This window comes from Diuraphis noxia, unplaced genomic scaffold (assembly GCF_037042655.1).
Source record: "Diuraphis noxia isolate RWA-SAM2 unplaced genomic scaffold, SU_Dnox_SAM2 contig0001, whole genome shotgun sequence".
Lineage (NCBI taxonomy): Eukaryota > Metazoa > Arthropoda > Insecta > Hemiptera > Aphididae > Diuraphis > Diuraphis noxia.
Window position 1 is genome coordinate 17,306,907 of NW_028301711.1, and position 14,999 is coordinate 17,321,905.

Sequence of the window (14,999 nt, forward strand, 5' to 3'; positions counted from 1 at the left end):
TTATTTAACTTTTAAACTTAATAAGAGGTTATTAAGTTTTTTAATTAGTCTAAAATGAAGTTTCTGGTACACATTGTTTTGATATGTATTAATAATATCAATAAAATTTGTACTGTTACCTTTTAGTAACAAAAAATAATATTTATTTTAACTTAGTTCAATTGATACTCAATTTTGAATTAACTTTTAACTACTAACTTTATTTAGATTTTAATTATTAGTATATTATTATAATGTATAATATTATAATATAAATATATAAATTGTATTGTGTATTATTGAAATTAAATTATGTACTTATAGTTTAAATCTATATTATTAATAGTTTTCTTTATGTACTTTCTTTATAGAAGTTCTGACCAATGTGTAGGTTATCTACCAAACAAAAAAATTGGTATTAAAGGGATGAAAAGTAGTAGGTGTTTTCAGTGTCGGTTAGTTAGAAAAAAGGAAAAAGATTGCATTGCTTCAAAACAAAAATGTTTAACCAAATACAAAATAAAAAGAAAATTAATACTAAAAAAAGTAAAATCTGTTAAAAATAAAAACATACGACTTAAAAAAAATGTAAGAATTCATCAGTTTATTAACTCTTCTTTTATATTTTATATTCTTATTTAATTTGTTATTTCTTTCTCTCTCTCTTTATACATATTATATAGGTATGTAAACTTCAAACAGCTATTAAAATGTATAGAGAAAAATGTGCAAGTTTAACAACTGAAAATATTACCGAAATAATTTCAAAATTGCCTTTGCAACAGCAAGAAGCTTTTAAAAGCTGTATAGCTGCTGCCAAAGTTAGTAGTGTACATGGTATGCGTTATAATACTTATTGGGTATATGAATGTTTGCTGATTCGAATTAAGAGTCGTAAAGCATATGAACATTTGAGGAAACATAAAATATTGGCACTTCCTAGTATTGATACTCTAAACAGATACATAAATAAAATGGATAGTGGTTATGGGTTTCACAAAGGTATTTTTGAATTGCTTAAAAAAAAATCATCTGAAATGTCCATGGAACAAAGGAGGGGTAAGTTTATTTCAAACATTAATAGAAATACAACTGAGAATAATTCTTCTTAGGCGTTATATTGATTGATGAAATGAAAGTTGGCGAAGCTGTGAAATTTGATACAAAAAAATTAAAAATGGTTGGTTTTACCGACTTAGGTGAACACACTTCTCTTCACCAGCAGTCAAAAAAGGGAGACCATGGTCTTGTCATTATGTTTCAGCCATTCCAGGGAAGATGGGTTCAGGCTGTAGCTTGCTTTTTGTCGAAGGGATGTGCTGCTGGAACTGTTTTGCACCATTTGATTATGGAATGTATACTACTTTTGGAAAAATCTGGGTTTTTTGTTGATGCTGTTATAACGGATGGGGCCTCTTGGAATAGAAATATGTGGACCCAGTTTGGTGTAACAGAAGAAAAAGTGTGGGTGACCCATCCAAGTGATATTAAAAGACAATTATGGTTCCTATCGGATTTCCCCCATTTAATAAAAAATTTACGAAATTTCATTGTAAAGCATGAAGAAACATGGGTAATTTATAAAATAATGTTTAAATTTGGTGTAAATATGATTAATATTTTAATACTTGTACAGACACCCGATGGTATTTTAAAATTAAAACATTGGGAAGCACTATTGGATATAGAACATGAAGAATCATATAATTTGAAAATTGCGTATAAATTAACAAGTAATCACATCAGACCAAAACATTATCAAAAAATGAATGTAGCTATGGCATTTCAAGTAATTTCTAATACATATTGTGATTAATTATTTAATGTAATAACTTAAGTTAATTTTAATATATTATACAGTTTTTCGGTGAGCCTATTGCATCAGCAATGCAATTATTGAAAGGATTCCATAAAGACTTGGCAGATTGTGAACCAACTATTAAATTTATAACTAGAATACAAAAATTAATTATTGCAATGAATTCCAGAACTCCATTGAATGCATTACGACCAAATTCAATACACTGGACAGTAATTAAAATATACCTACTTTATAACTTTATGTATAGATTTATAGTATTTGCATTCATTTTATAAACCATAACTTTTGAATTTTAGGCAATTGGTGAATTTCTGTCTTATATGAAACAGTGGGAATCTATGGTAGATGGCAAACACTTTATGTCGAATAATACATGTTCTGGTTTTAAGATATCACTTACTGCATGTTTAGAAATATCAAGTTTTTTGCAAATTAATTGTGGTTATAAATATGTGATGACATCTAGATTGAATCAAGATGCCCTTGAAGTAAAATAAAAATTAACAATTATCTAAAAATTAGTTAAATTATATTTTATGTGTATTTTTAGAGGTTTTTTGGAATGATGAGGTCTGCTTGTGGGTCAAATGACCACCCAGACTCAGTTCTTTATATACAAATGTTTCGACTAATTTCCACATATTCATTAGTTAAGCCACCAAAAGGTAGCAATGTTTCTGGAGGTGAAATATTGGAAACCCTGATGACCCTAGAGGATGTGACTGAAAATGTTTCAAAAAAAAGTAAAATTTCTTGGGAGGATAGCATGGATCGTATATTGGACCAAGGTATACATTGCGACGATCTTGAAGAAATAATTGAAAGAACTCCTAATAATCCAAATGATTTCATAATAACATACATATCTGGATATGTAAGACGTAAAGCAATACGTTTTTCTACCTGCCAGAACTGTCAAAATAGTTTGAAGTTTAACAACTTTGAAGAACTTAACAGAAATAAAGTGTTAGAAGTACGTAGCAGAGGAGGATTATTAGCTTCTAGCAATAGACTTTATTATTTAATTTCAACATTAGAATCAGTTATTGTTAAAACAATCGAAATTAATAAATTGAATGTAGATACATTTTTTGATGTTGCCGGTACATTAGAAAATGTTGAAAACTTGCCACTTATTGGTTGCATTGAACATTGTCGAGAATTTACCCAAAGAATACTCCATTTTTATACTGTGACAAGGATGCATATGATTTGTAAAAGATCAAATAATGTTATTGACAACATTGCAAAGGACAAAACACGAGCACTCAGGAAGACCTCAAAATATTAGAACGTTGGAAAATGTTAATGTTATTATTATAATTTTTTTTATTTTCCTAATTGATTTCTTGTATATTGTATTATAACTCTTAATTTTGTTTAGTTAGTTATTTAAACTAAGTTTAAAGGTCAGAAAGAATTACATCATTAATATTTTGTTGAATGTGTTTATTGTATTACCTATTATAGCCTGTAGGTATTATAATTATAACCTAACTAACATTATTAAACACCAGTTTACAGTTAAGAATTTTTCTATATCTACAATATTATATAATTAACATCGCATTCTTTATTTTGGAAATAAATGCTAAAAACTTCCAAATTACTGTATGCATTCGTCATGTTATTCAAATATTTTTAGTATAACCATCGAACGACGCGCAACCCGTGGTGATTCCGCGCAACTTTTATTGTACGAGCGAAAGTCGGCCTGGTTGTATCAGCGAGTGCGAGCTCCTTATCTTTATTCTTCATGGGTATTACATTACAAACCCGAAAAATCTTCACAGATTATAAATGCATGTGTTGTTTTACACAATATGTGCATTGAACACAATGTACCTGAGATTAGAGAGACTGAAGAAGACATTAATATGGAAATTAACCAGGACCAAGGACCATTTGAGGAGCAACGTGACAACTGGAACCAATATTTAATGCTTGGGAAACAGCAACGAAGCAAAATAGTACAAGTACTTCAAAATAGAAATGTATAAATGTATAAGTAAATGTTGTAAAAAATTAACATTCAAGCTTTTTAATGAATATTAAATAAAAACAAATACTTATCAACAAGGAACTCAGTTGCTTTACTTTCTTGGTAGGTAATTAAAAAAAATAATAACATTTTAAATATAACAATTTATAGCATGATAAGATATAGGCAAAAAGGTATTTATGACACTTTTTAGAACATTTTAAATATTATATAAAAACTTAAGTTAAACAAATAAAAACAAATACTTAAGCAACCTAACCTTAAGCAACTCTGTTGCTTTACTTTCTTGGTAGGTACCAATATGGGGTAACTTTGTACCATTTTTCAGAATTTTTAAACTTTAGAGCTAATTTTAGGTAAGTTTTACTTAAGAAAAAAAAAATAATAAATATGTATATAATTGTGTGTGTTCATACATGCCTTGTCCGAAATCTAATTTTAATTTTTTTCGTTTTTTAACTGTAAAAAATGTATACAAACATTTGGGCCAATGTTGCCCGGCAATGGGGTAAACTTTAACCCACCTCCAAATATCTCTATATATCTGCCCTTCCTGCTTCTTTGGGCCAAAGTTAACCTATGTCAAATTAAGTATCAAGTTTCTGGAAAGCAATTAAACCAATTTTGGGGTAAAACAAGCTAAAATAACGAATAAAACAGCCAGTTTAAGGAAAACAAATTTTTTTATTACTTCTTAATTACATATGCATTACATAAAAAAAAAAATATATTAAATGTATGTTTTAATTATATAAACTAAATAATAGAGCATATTACACAAATTCATTGAGTTCTGGTACACGAGTTACGGACATCTTAAGCCTTGGTTTCCTACAATCACGCATCCGTGAATGCGTGGTGCGCGATGCGTGATGCGTGATCGCGCAGAAGTTGAAACCACGAAAAACTATGTAAGTGTTTATTAATAATTCACGCGCGGGATCCTTCTATCACGCGCGTCAATCACGTCGCGGTTGCCAGAAGACCAACATCTGCGCGTCGCATTACGACTCATACATATGCATTTATACTAAACTATTAAAATTTTTAATTCAACAATACTTTTCGGAATGGAATCTAAAGTATTTAGTCCCGTGAACGATGAAAAACTCATTGAATTGGTACGGAACCACCCCGTTTTATATAAATTGAGTCAAAAAAATTATAAAGATAATAATATAAAAGAAAACGTTTGGAAGGAAATATCAATTGCCATCGGAAAAAACGGTAAATATACAACAATTTTTATTTTAAAATTTAAATCAGAACACTAGTGATATTTCTTGATATGTATATCGTATATGTAAATTGTAGTCATTGTACATTAAACTATGTTAAACAACCAACTACTAATTAAATATTCTATTAACTTAATTGGTACATATTTTATTTTATTATTTTATATTATATTATGTATAAATAAATACAATATACATAGTTAGTAATATTATGGACGTTTTTAACAAACTCGTTAGGTATTGTTAGTTTTATTATTAGATTATCATATGATATTAATTAAAGTTGTATAATGTCTATTTTTAAAAATGAAATTCTTGAAAAAATAATAATCTTATCATATAATATAAATGTATTTTCGTAAATGTAGTAATATAGTATAGTATTTTGACTTTTTACATTCTTTTCTTCATTACGCAATGATAAATCATATTAGCTAGTCCGGGTGACATGTTTTTGTTGCCAACTTACTGATCCTGCCCGGCTATTAAAGTAGTTTTTGAATGAATCGCGAACTCGAAATGCTTCGTGCGTTGCATTTCCTCCTACGTGATTGAACGATATCATATTAGTTGCATTTTCTCTCAGGTACATCGGTTCTTTTTCTGCAGTTGATTCTGTAGGACACTAATACATTCGTCTCTCAACAAATTGTGAACAATACAGCCTGTCATTCTTAAATTATTGACCGTTTCTGGGAGAATGTTAATTGGTGTAAAAAACACACGAAAATATTGGCACATGATTCCGAACGTGTTTTCTGTCGTCCGTCTAGCTCGACTTAGCCGATAATTAAAAATGGCTTTTGTTATATCTGCTTTCGACTGATCTCGAGGGTAGGGTCTCATCATTGTATTCGTCAATTTGAATGTTTCATCACCAACAAATACATGTGGTAAAACTATATCTGTGTTTGGCAAACAACTTGGTTCGGGAAATTCAAATTGTCCATTTGAAATCAATTTTCCCAAATTGGATTGGGGGAAAATTCCGGCATCACCCTCTTTCCCATATGAACCTATGTCCACTACCATGAACTTATTATTCGCGTCAACTACAGCCAACAGAACAATTGAAAAAAAAGATTTATAGTTAAAGTACAAGGATCCAGAATTGTCAGGACAAACGATCCTAATATGCTTCCCATCAATGGCTCCGCAGCAATTTGGGAAATTCCACATTTGGTAAAATTTGTTAGATACTTTTTTTAAAATTTTCTCTGTTGGTACAGGCATTGTTATAGTTTTTAATCGAAGGCAAATAGCAGCAAGAACTTCTCTTACTATTACACTTATCCAGCTGTGTGATATCCTAAATTGGAATGCAAGTGATCTAAAACTCTCTCCAGTCGCTAAAAACCTGTAAAATTGATATATATATATATATATATATTTATATATATATATATATATATATATTTATTTATTTAATTATATATATTATACAGAGTGATCCATTTAAGTGACTACATTAATTATTTCGAAAAGTATATATTATTTTCAATTTTTTTTTATTAATTTGCGTGTTAAAATTGTATTATTCTAATGACTAATTGGACATAATGAGTGTATTTAAATTATTAGTAGCTTGGACGGTAAATACAATTTGATGATTATGATATTACCTATTTATGAATTTTAGTGAATGATTGCAAAACACGTTGGCGAACAATACGAGATTCTTACAAAAAAAATTTAAAAAAAACGAAAATTAGGCACCGGTTCTGCAGCAGCAGCCAGTAAATCAAAATATAATGTAGATACATTAAGCTTTTTGAGAGATATTGAAGATGAAAGAAGGTAAATTTTTAATTATAATTAATGTATTTTTATTTAAAATTTAATAAATATAATATAGATAATAAAAAATCCTCATTATTATTTACCGTTTTACTATCTCCTAACGAAAATATTTTTGTAATTTTCAGAACAAAATCAAACATTGCAGTTGAAGGAGAATCTATCATCGATAACTCTGAGGTGGAAAATGGAATTTTAGATCAGACAGATTATGCAGAGAGTGATGAAGTGAATCATAGTATAGTTGTTGAAAATACTGACTCTCCGCTTGATGAATCACATGAAGCTGATAGTGGACCAAAAGAATTATATTTTAAAAAACCATAATAAAGTACGAGGAGGAAAAGACAAAATAATTCAAGAAATAAAAAAAGGACGAGAAGAACGATTAGCCATGATGAAAGAGATGAAGGAAGCTGAATGTAATAATCCGATCCAAATATTTTTTAAAAGCATGGCATCAACGGTCATGACTTTTCCCCCTGAATTGGTGGTGGAAACAAGAATGCGAGTCAACAATATTGTATCGGAAATGGAATTACGTGCATTAACGGCAAAAAATAACACACCAACCATAACGAATAACCATGCAACAACAACACCATCAACTTTCACAAACATAACGGATATCATGGATGATTCTTCAACCTCAAATTCCGCAACGTCAAATACAAGTGTACCAGATTATTCAAGTCCTAGTTCAACTCCAGATAATTCTAATTTTTCATATTTAGACTATATTGCTGATTTTTAATTTTTGTTTTATATTTTATCATTTTGATAATTTAATCTTTTCAAACTGCTTAACAAGGTATTAAACATTATGTTATGTGTAATTTTGAAATTTAAAAGGTTATAAATTATGTTTTATTTTATTCTTTGCAATTTGCAATTTACCAGGTGAAATTTATATATTTTGTTTTACAAAAACATTAATTTGTTATTATTTTTATTTTGTAAAAAGATTTAATAAAAAAAATTGTTTAGCTAACTATTTTATTATGTTTACTTACCTGAGAGTAACACTCAATTTTTCTTCCGGTGATATAGGTTTTTTGACTCGATTGCAAGGAGGTATTTTTATGTCTTCTCTAATATAATTAAGTATATAATTAAATAGTTCTAAGGAAACTCGGAAATATGCTCTGAATCGAGTTTCACTGTCAATCAAGCGTCTTTGTATTAGGTTGTTGTAGCAGCCTGCCCTGTCCCGTTCACTGTACATTTCATGGCTTTCATCCCTGAACAAATGGACCAATAGTAGAAGTTCTTCGTCGGCTTCATCTTCTAACCAACTATAGACTGACATCACGTCCATTTTGGCGTGTTACTGAACACAAACTGACAACAATTTCCAAACTCCCAACCACGCGCTCATAATCACGCATAGTCTGGCAAAACACCTCCATCACGCATGACGCAAGCGTGACCGAGCAATCGCGCATCGCGCACCACGCATTCACGGATGCGTGATTGTAGGAAACCAAGGCTTTAAGGTCCGAGGGGAGTAGTGGGAAACCAAAATCGGCAAGTTTAATGCAATGCTGTGCGAAGCTAGCTTCCACGGCGGGAGTAAATACTGTGGGACAGCCAACACTTTTATTGTGCAAATTTTTTAGTTTGTTCTTTATCGTCGACCTAGGTATCTTGTAGTGTTCGGAAGCTTTACGTTGTGTCATTTGTTTGGACTTAATAGCTCTTAGACATGCCTGCAACGTTTCCGGTTTATAGTTTGTGTACATCCTTGTACCTATCGGTCTTTTTGGATTACGTGGCATCGTGTACTGTTTTAAGAAAATAGGGCAAGAAAGATGAGACTATATAAACTAAGTACACAGGTATAATATAAGAGCCTAAAACGACTAATTATATCAAAATCAAGACAAAAAATAAAAAATAAAAATATCAAATTTAAGCTATCACTATCAAATTATAGCGGGACAAAGTTACCCCAGGCTATAAAATGTAAGTTTACATCAACACATTTGGTTTTTTTTTAATTTCATGATTTATTCTTTATTAGTACTATATGTATGAGATAATATCAGAATTACCGAAAAAAAAAACGATTTTTTGACTTCAAACGAAACAAAAGTTTTAAGACGTGGTTTTTTCCGTTGAAAACACGTGAATACGAACACTTTTTTTTTGATAACAACACAAGTGATAACGGTAAAAACTGTTATCATACTCGGTTACCAGCGTTATAAACTATCGAAAACCACCATAAAGGCGGATTCACAGCTCACCGTGAACCGTGAAACGTGATAATTTATAATTTGTTCACGTCTTTTTTCGTATACTTTATATATACCACTTTATGTATACCACGGAATAAAATGATACCATAATTATTTGTAGGTTAAGTTGAATTTTTTTTTGAATTAAACCGGGAAAAATAGTATGAACTTTTGTTATTATAATTTTCGTAGTTCTTACATAATAATCTAATAATTAATATTATACTTCATTTTTTAACTTTTTTCATGTTTTCTGTTATATGTCATTTTTAAATATGTCTTCATTGGAATACTATGAATACCAAAAAAAGGCTCACAGACGAAAATTATTAATTGCAGCATGTGCACTTCATTTTTTAAAGAATAAGTAAATACCTATGTATATTGCACTACAATTATTAAAAGTTATAAACACTTATATGTTTAAGAAATATGTGCTGATTATTATTGATATTGTGCTTCTAAAAGTAACAGAAACAAAGATCGAAGGTGGCATGTAAGACCTATTTTCAAAGAACGCAGACGTTTGGATCACTACACTACACTTGTAAAAGAGTATCAACTAAATAACTCTGCCATGTTCTACAATTTCATGCGCATGAGCCCGTCAAATTTTGAAGATCTAGTTAGCTTAGTTGCTCCTTTAATTTACAGGCATCCATACAGACCTGATATTCTTTCACCCAGAGAAATCTCATCTGCAACAATGAGGTAGGTACTTAATAAAGAGTCCAGATGGATTTCTTCAGAAGTGTCACCTAAAATGTAATTTCATAAAATGATAAAAAAAAGGGCAATTAGGGCATATAAGTAATTCAACATAATATTATAATTTTTTAAATGTATGTTATTTTATACACAAACAATTAAGTGTACTACATGGTTACAATATTTATTTATACCTAATACTATAATATTACAGAAATAATACCTTAAAAGTTATAATTTTAAATAAACAAATGTTTTAATGTGATATTGTACAATTTGTACAATTGGTTTAATTTATATTAGCAATTTATTTAATTGACATGTTGAGTTAGCAATTTTATCAATTTATTTGTCTGAGTCAATCAAAGTATAATACTTAATTGCTTTGGGCTCCTATAAAGACAAATTGTGCCCTAAAATTATATACAGTCCATTATTTAATAAGCCAACTAGTTAAACAATTTAAAAGATCCTAAATAAAAAAAACAGGGACCCAGGCTGCATGGGCGGATAGGCCATTTTTGGCATACCGGAAAATTTTAAAAAGGGGACCCACATGAAAAAGAATTTAATAATATATGATATTAAGGGCCCCATTACCGAAATACGAAGGGGGACCCACCGGGAAATGCCCGGTTGCCCGGTAGGCCTATCTGCCCATGCCAGGCTGCAACCTCTTGCCAACGGCCATGGCCAGGCCGACACTGATAATGTATTTAATATATTATATTAATACATATGACATTGTTGTAGGTACTTAGCAACTGGCGATAGTATGGCCAGTATAATGTATTCTTTTAGAATAGGAGAGTCTACTGTATCAGGGATTATTAAAGAATGTTGTTTGGCCTTATGGGAAGTACTCAAAGATAAAGTAATAACATTTGGCATATATGCACTCTATAATTGCCGAGAAAAATCTTTTTCAAAAATATAATGAAAAATTGTCTGAGGGTAAATCAATCTTTGTTGTAGGTATTTTTTACTCCAAATAAGCATGATTGGTTAGTAGTGTCTGAAGGATTTAGTAATTGTTGGAATATGCCTAACTGTGTGGGAGCCATGGATGGAAAACATATTGTTCATCAGGTTACAATTTAGACCATAGATTTGATATAATTATGAATATTAAATAATTATTTCAATTGTATTATAGGCATTTCCTAATAGTGGTTCAATGCATTACAATTACAAAGGAACTCACAGCATTGTGCTCTTAGCAATATGTGACGCTGAGTATAATTTTACAGCTGTTGACATTGGAGCACCAGGACGATGCAGTGATGGGGGAGTCTTTAGACAATGTAATTTAGGCAAACAAACTTTAAATAATGAAATAGATTTTCCTGATGATGTACCAATTGATAGTGAGAATGGGCTTATCCCATACTATATCGTAGCAGATGAAGCATTCATGCTGTTACCAAATGTAATGAGAGAATGAGACCCTTTCCTGGCCGATCAAAGGCAAATTTGCCTATTGATCAAGCAGTTTTTAACTATAGGTAAAAATAACATATATTATATAATACTATTTATTTTGTAACAAACTATCGTTGTAATAAATAATTCAGATATTGTTTTAAAATATCCAGTTTTATATAAACCAGTAAAATATTACTTATTAGTTATTTTATTTTTTAAGGTTAAGCCGGGCTCGTAGGTGTATAGAAAATACTTTTGGTATAATGGCTTCTAAATGGCGTATATTTCGACGACCAATAATAGCTACTGAAGAAACGGTTAATGCAATTGTACAAGCAACAGTTGTGCTTCATAACTATGTAAAACAATACGAAAGTAGAGAAGGTAAATGAATAATTAAATTATTATTATTTTGTTTATTGTATTTAATACCAACTTATACGTAATACTAAAACTTACTATAGGTGTTCGAATATATTGTGATCATACAAGAAATCAATCTCATAGTATGGATGAAATAGGAGCGTTGGCACCTATTAGAGATATGGGATCAAATAACTATGGCCAAACAGCTAAAGTTATAAGAGAGAAAATTAAAAATTATTTTATGAATGAAGGAGAATTATCATTTCAATATGATAAGATTTAAAATGTTTTATTTATTTAAAAATGCCATTTTATATTTAAAATAAAATAAAAACTATGTACATAATATTTGAGTATAACATTAAAAAAAAAATAATAGCTTCAAATAGTATGGCATAGAAATAAAAAAAAAACAACCTTTCGTTTACAATTTAAATAATAATATTCAATAAAAAAAAATTAGTTGTCCATCTCCCTCAGAATAGATTGAACTAATACTCCTTGCAACTTCCTTTTTTTATTGTTTGGTAGTTCAGACATCAAATCAACAAGGTGATTACAAAATATTGTATCCGATGATACTTGTAATGGTATTGGAGATGTTGGTCTTGTAGCTTTTAGTTCTTCGATTAATGCTTCTTCAAATTTTATGTTACTAGCAGATTTCTCTAAATAAAAAATAATTTAATTTCAATTAATGTACCAGATACTTGTAATATAAGAGTATTAATCTTTGGTGATATAGAACTCAGCTACAGATACATCTGGACAAGTAATGGCAGAGTATATTATACTGTGAAGAGGATGGCTAAAAAACTTACAGATGAAATAACAAAGAGTTACATTTTTTATAATATTTTCACGTAAACTCTAATATAATTTTTTCTATAGTTTAAAAAAGAAAATAACTAATTGACTACAGAATAAACAAAATAAAATATTTCGAATATTATTCTATACCTTTAATCTATCCTCTTCATTATCGTATTTTATCGTAATTTTAATTTATTATATTGTATTTCAATACCATGTTTCATTTAATATGAAAGTTTAAAATTGTAAGACAGTAAAAATGTATGCTGTTTTAATATGAATAATATGTATAATTAAACCTGATCAGTGGGGCCCATTATCTTTTCCACCAAGAAATAGACAACAATAATTAAAGTACACAATAATTGGAGTTATGAATATCATTATCAATGTTTTACACAATTAAAAATTTTCCATTCATACTTGATTTAATATTTTCAGTATTTAAATCTGCTACAGCCACTACAGGATCAATGTCTCCAATACTTGATACAGTCCTATTAGTAAAAATATATTTAAGGCAAAATAAATAAAATACAAATGTTTCAATAAAAAATAAATGTATAGGTTATTTTAGTCACTTACTTATTTTTTATCAAAATAACATCATCCAAAAATATAAGACTATTAAAATTTTTCCACGGCTTTTGAGGTTTTCCTCCTTTCGAACCACTTGCTTTATTATTTTCTTTTGATTTCATTCTTCTATATTGATCTTTTAGGTATACAAATTTTTTTTCCAACTCTTTAGCTGAGAATACACCTTTGATCAAAATAAATTAAATAAATTATCAAACGTTTGGAGCTTTGTCTCCTTCTTGAAAACTCTCATAGCTTTTGCCATAAAAATGTGTATTCATAAAATATTATATTAATATAATTTTTTTGTCCCCATGGTAATTATAAAAACAAGTTAATCTTTAGTAAAATTGTTTGTTATATTTTTTTTATTATTATTACATAGGTATTTAAGTTATATAGTGTTTAAAAGCTACTTACAATTCAACTCTTGTACGATTTCTTCCCATAGCTTAATAATAACATTGGGGTATCTTTGCACTTTTGGAAGTCGATGATCCCATAATGGTCTTCTTTTCTCCACTTCAAGAATAAGTTGTGATGTTATATTTGAAGCTGTATCATCTTTATCAAATTCGGTTGGTTCAACTGGTTCAATGGGTTCGTTGATCAAATGATTTATTTCTTGCCAGTTAAAATATGCTAGATATAATATTACATTAATTTTAAATTTCTGTAAAATCATTTTTAAGTACTATTATCCTGAGTAAAAACAGTGTAATAACTAAAAAGCTACATGTTTGAATTAGGTAGGTAAATAAAAAATGTTCGAAAAATGCTTACTATTACTAGACAACTGATTCATTGGCAGTAAGGTAGGCGATTTAGGCCGAACATTAATGATTTTTGTTGAGATGTTTGAGCAATTATGCGTTACATATTTAGATCCAACGATAAAAGCATTGCAGTCTTTACACATGCGACCCTAAATAAAATGTATTAATAAGCCTAATTAAGTTATAGAGCAAACAATATAACAATATCGAGCAGGAGCATTACCACCCACCACGATTTGATATATCTAGGTTCACTCGTACAAGCAAATGGCAGTTTATCAAGAGAGATTAGGCATTGCGTTATACTAGGGAAGGAAGCAGTCAGCAGGTTAATACCATTTTAGAAGGGTAACCATATATCTAAAAACAGCAAGATGACCTACTTAGGACACTTACCTTTTCAGTGATGCTATATGGATTCAAAACACGGACACTCAAAGCGAAAGATGTAAGGCACATAAAGGCCTCTGAGATGTGGGCTTACAGACAAATCGTTTGAATATCTTGGATGGAAAAGAGAACTAAAAATTAATCCTAGACATGTCAAAACTAAAAATAAGACTGGCAGTAATATGCAAACAGTTGATAGTTTTTTAGTTATATTATAAGCAGTAACGAATCAAGCCTGGATAAGATAATGATTGAAGAAGATTGAGAAACAATGATGCGCTGGATAGACAAAATCAAAACCATCACTGGCTACCCCATGGAGGACGCTATTAGGTTGTCAGAAAATCACAAGCGCTGGAAAGAGATTGTTACCAATATTAGTTGAAGAGTCACCTAATTTCTGTTTTTGGAATATTGACTTTAAGGAAAAGAATTAACATAGACAGATGTATAATCTTAATGACTATTGATATATACTTACTACAACGGCACGAGATGGATTGATGTCTTGGTGGTCTTGCATATTTAAATAATTTAAAATACTAATATAGCCATAAGTAGTATAGTATAGGTACTTTTAATTTTTATTAAAATAATAAAATATAATTATTAAATATTTATTCGATTGATTTTGATAATATTAATATTATATTGTGATAATAATTAAATTTGAACTACTATCATTAATCTACGGTGAACACACGCTCTGAGTAGGATTGAACTCAACTATACGGTATAAGCGGTATAGGTAAGGTATTATGAACATAAATAATGGTAAACTACTAAATAACCGTATGGTTCAACCAATCACAGTTCTAAAATATTTTTCATGAAATCACGATTCACGTTTTACGGTGAGCTGTG

The 14,999-nt window shown here is 29.6% G+C and overlaps 2 protein-coding genes and 1 pseudogene across 3 annotated transcripts; 2 read left to right on the top strand and 1 right to left on the bottom strand.

The window, feature by feature from the left end:
• Positions 1 to 4,873: 4,873 nt before the first annotated feature.
• Positions 4,874 to 7,246, top strand: LOC149060026 (uncharacterized; annotated as a pseudogene). The gene is made up of 3 exons (XR_016189650.1): positions 4,874 to 5,030; positions 6,681 to 6,838; positions 6,967 to 7,246. The product of XR_016189650.1 is annotated as an uncharacterized LOC149060026 (transcript).
• A 2,107-nt stretch (positions 7,247 to 9,353) lies between these two features.
• LOC149060027 (uncharacterized) lies at positions 9,354 to 9,793 on the top strand. The gene is made up of 2 exons (XM_089218237.1): positions 9,354 to 9,445; positions 9,547 to 9,793. Exons 1-2 carry the CDS (start codon positions 9,354 to 9,356, stop codon positions 9,791 to 9,793), a joined length of 339 nt encoding a protein of 112 aa, XP_089074363.1.
• Positions 9,794 to 12,036: 2,243 nt separating this feature from the next.
• On the bottom strand, positions 12,037 to 14,722 carry LOC149060028 (uncharacterized). The gene is made up of 6 exons (XM_089216225.1): positions 14,617 to 14,722; positions 13,753 to 13,894; positions 13,390 to 13,611; positions 12,976 to 13,153; positions 12,814 to 12,887; positions 12,037 to 12,245 (listed from the first exon to the last, which is right to left on the bottom strand). Exons 1-6 carry the CDS (start codon positions 14,656 to 14,658, stop codon positions 12,037 to 12,039), a joined length of 867 nt encoding a protein of 288 aa, XP_089072351.1. The 5' UTR covers positions 14,659 to 14,722.
• Positions 14,723 to 14,999: the final 277 nt, after the last annotated feature.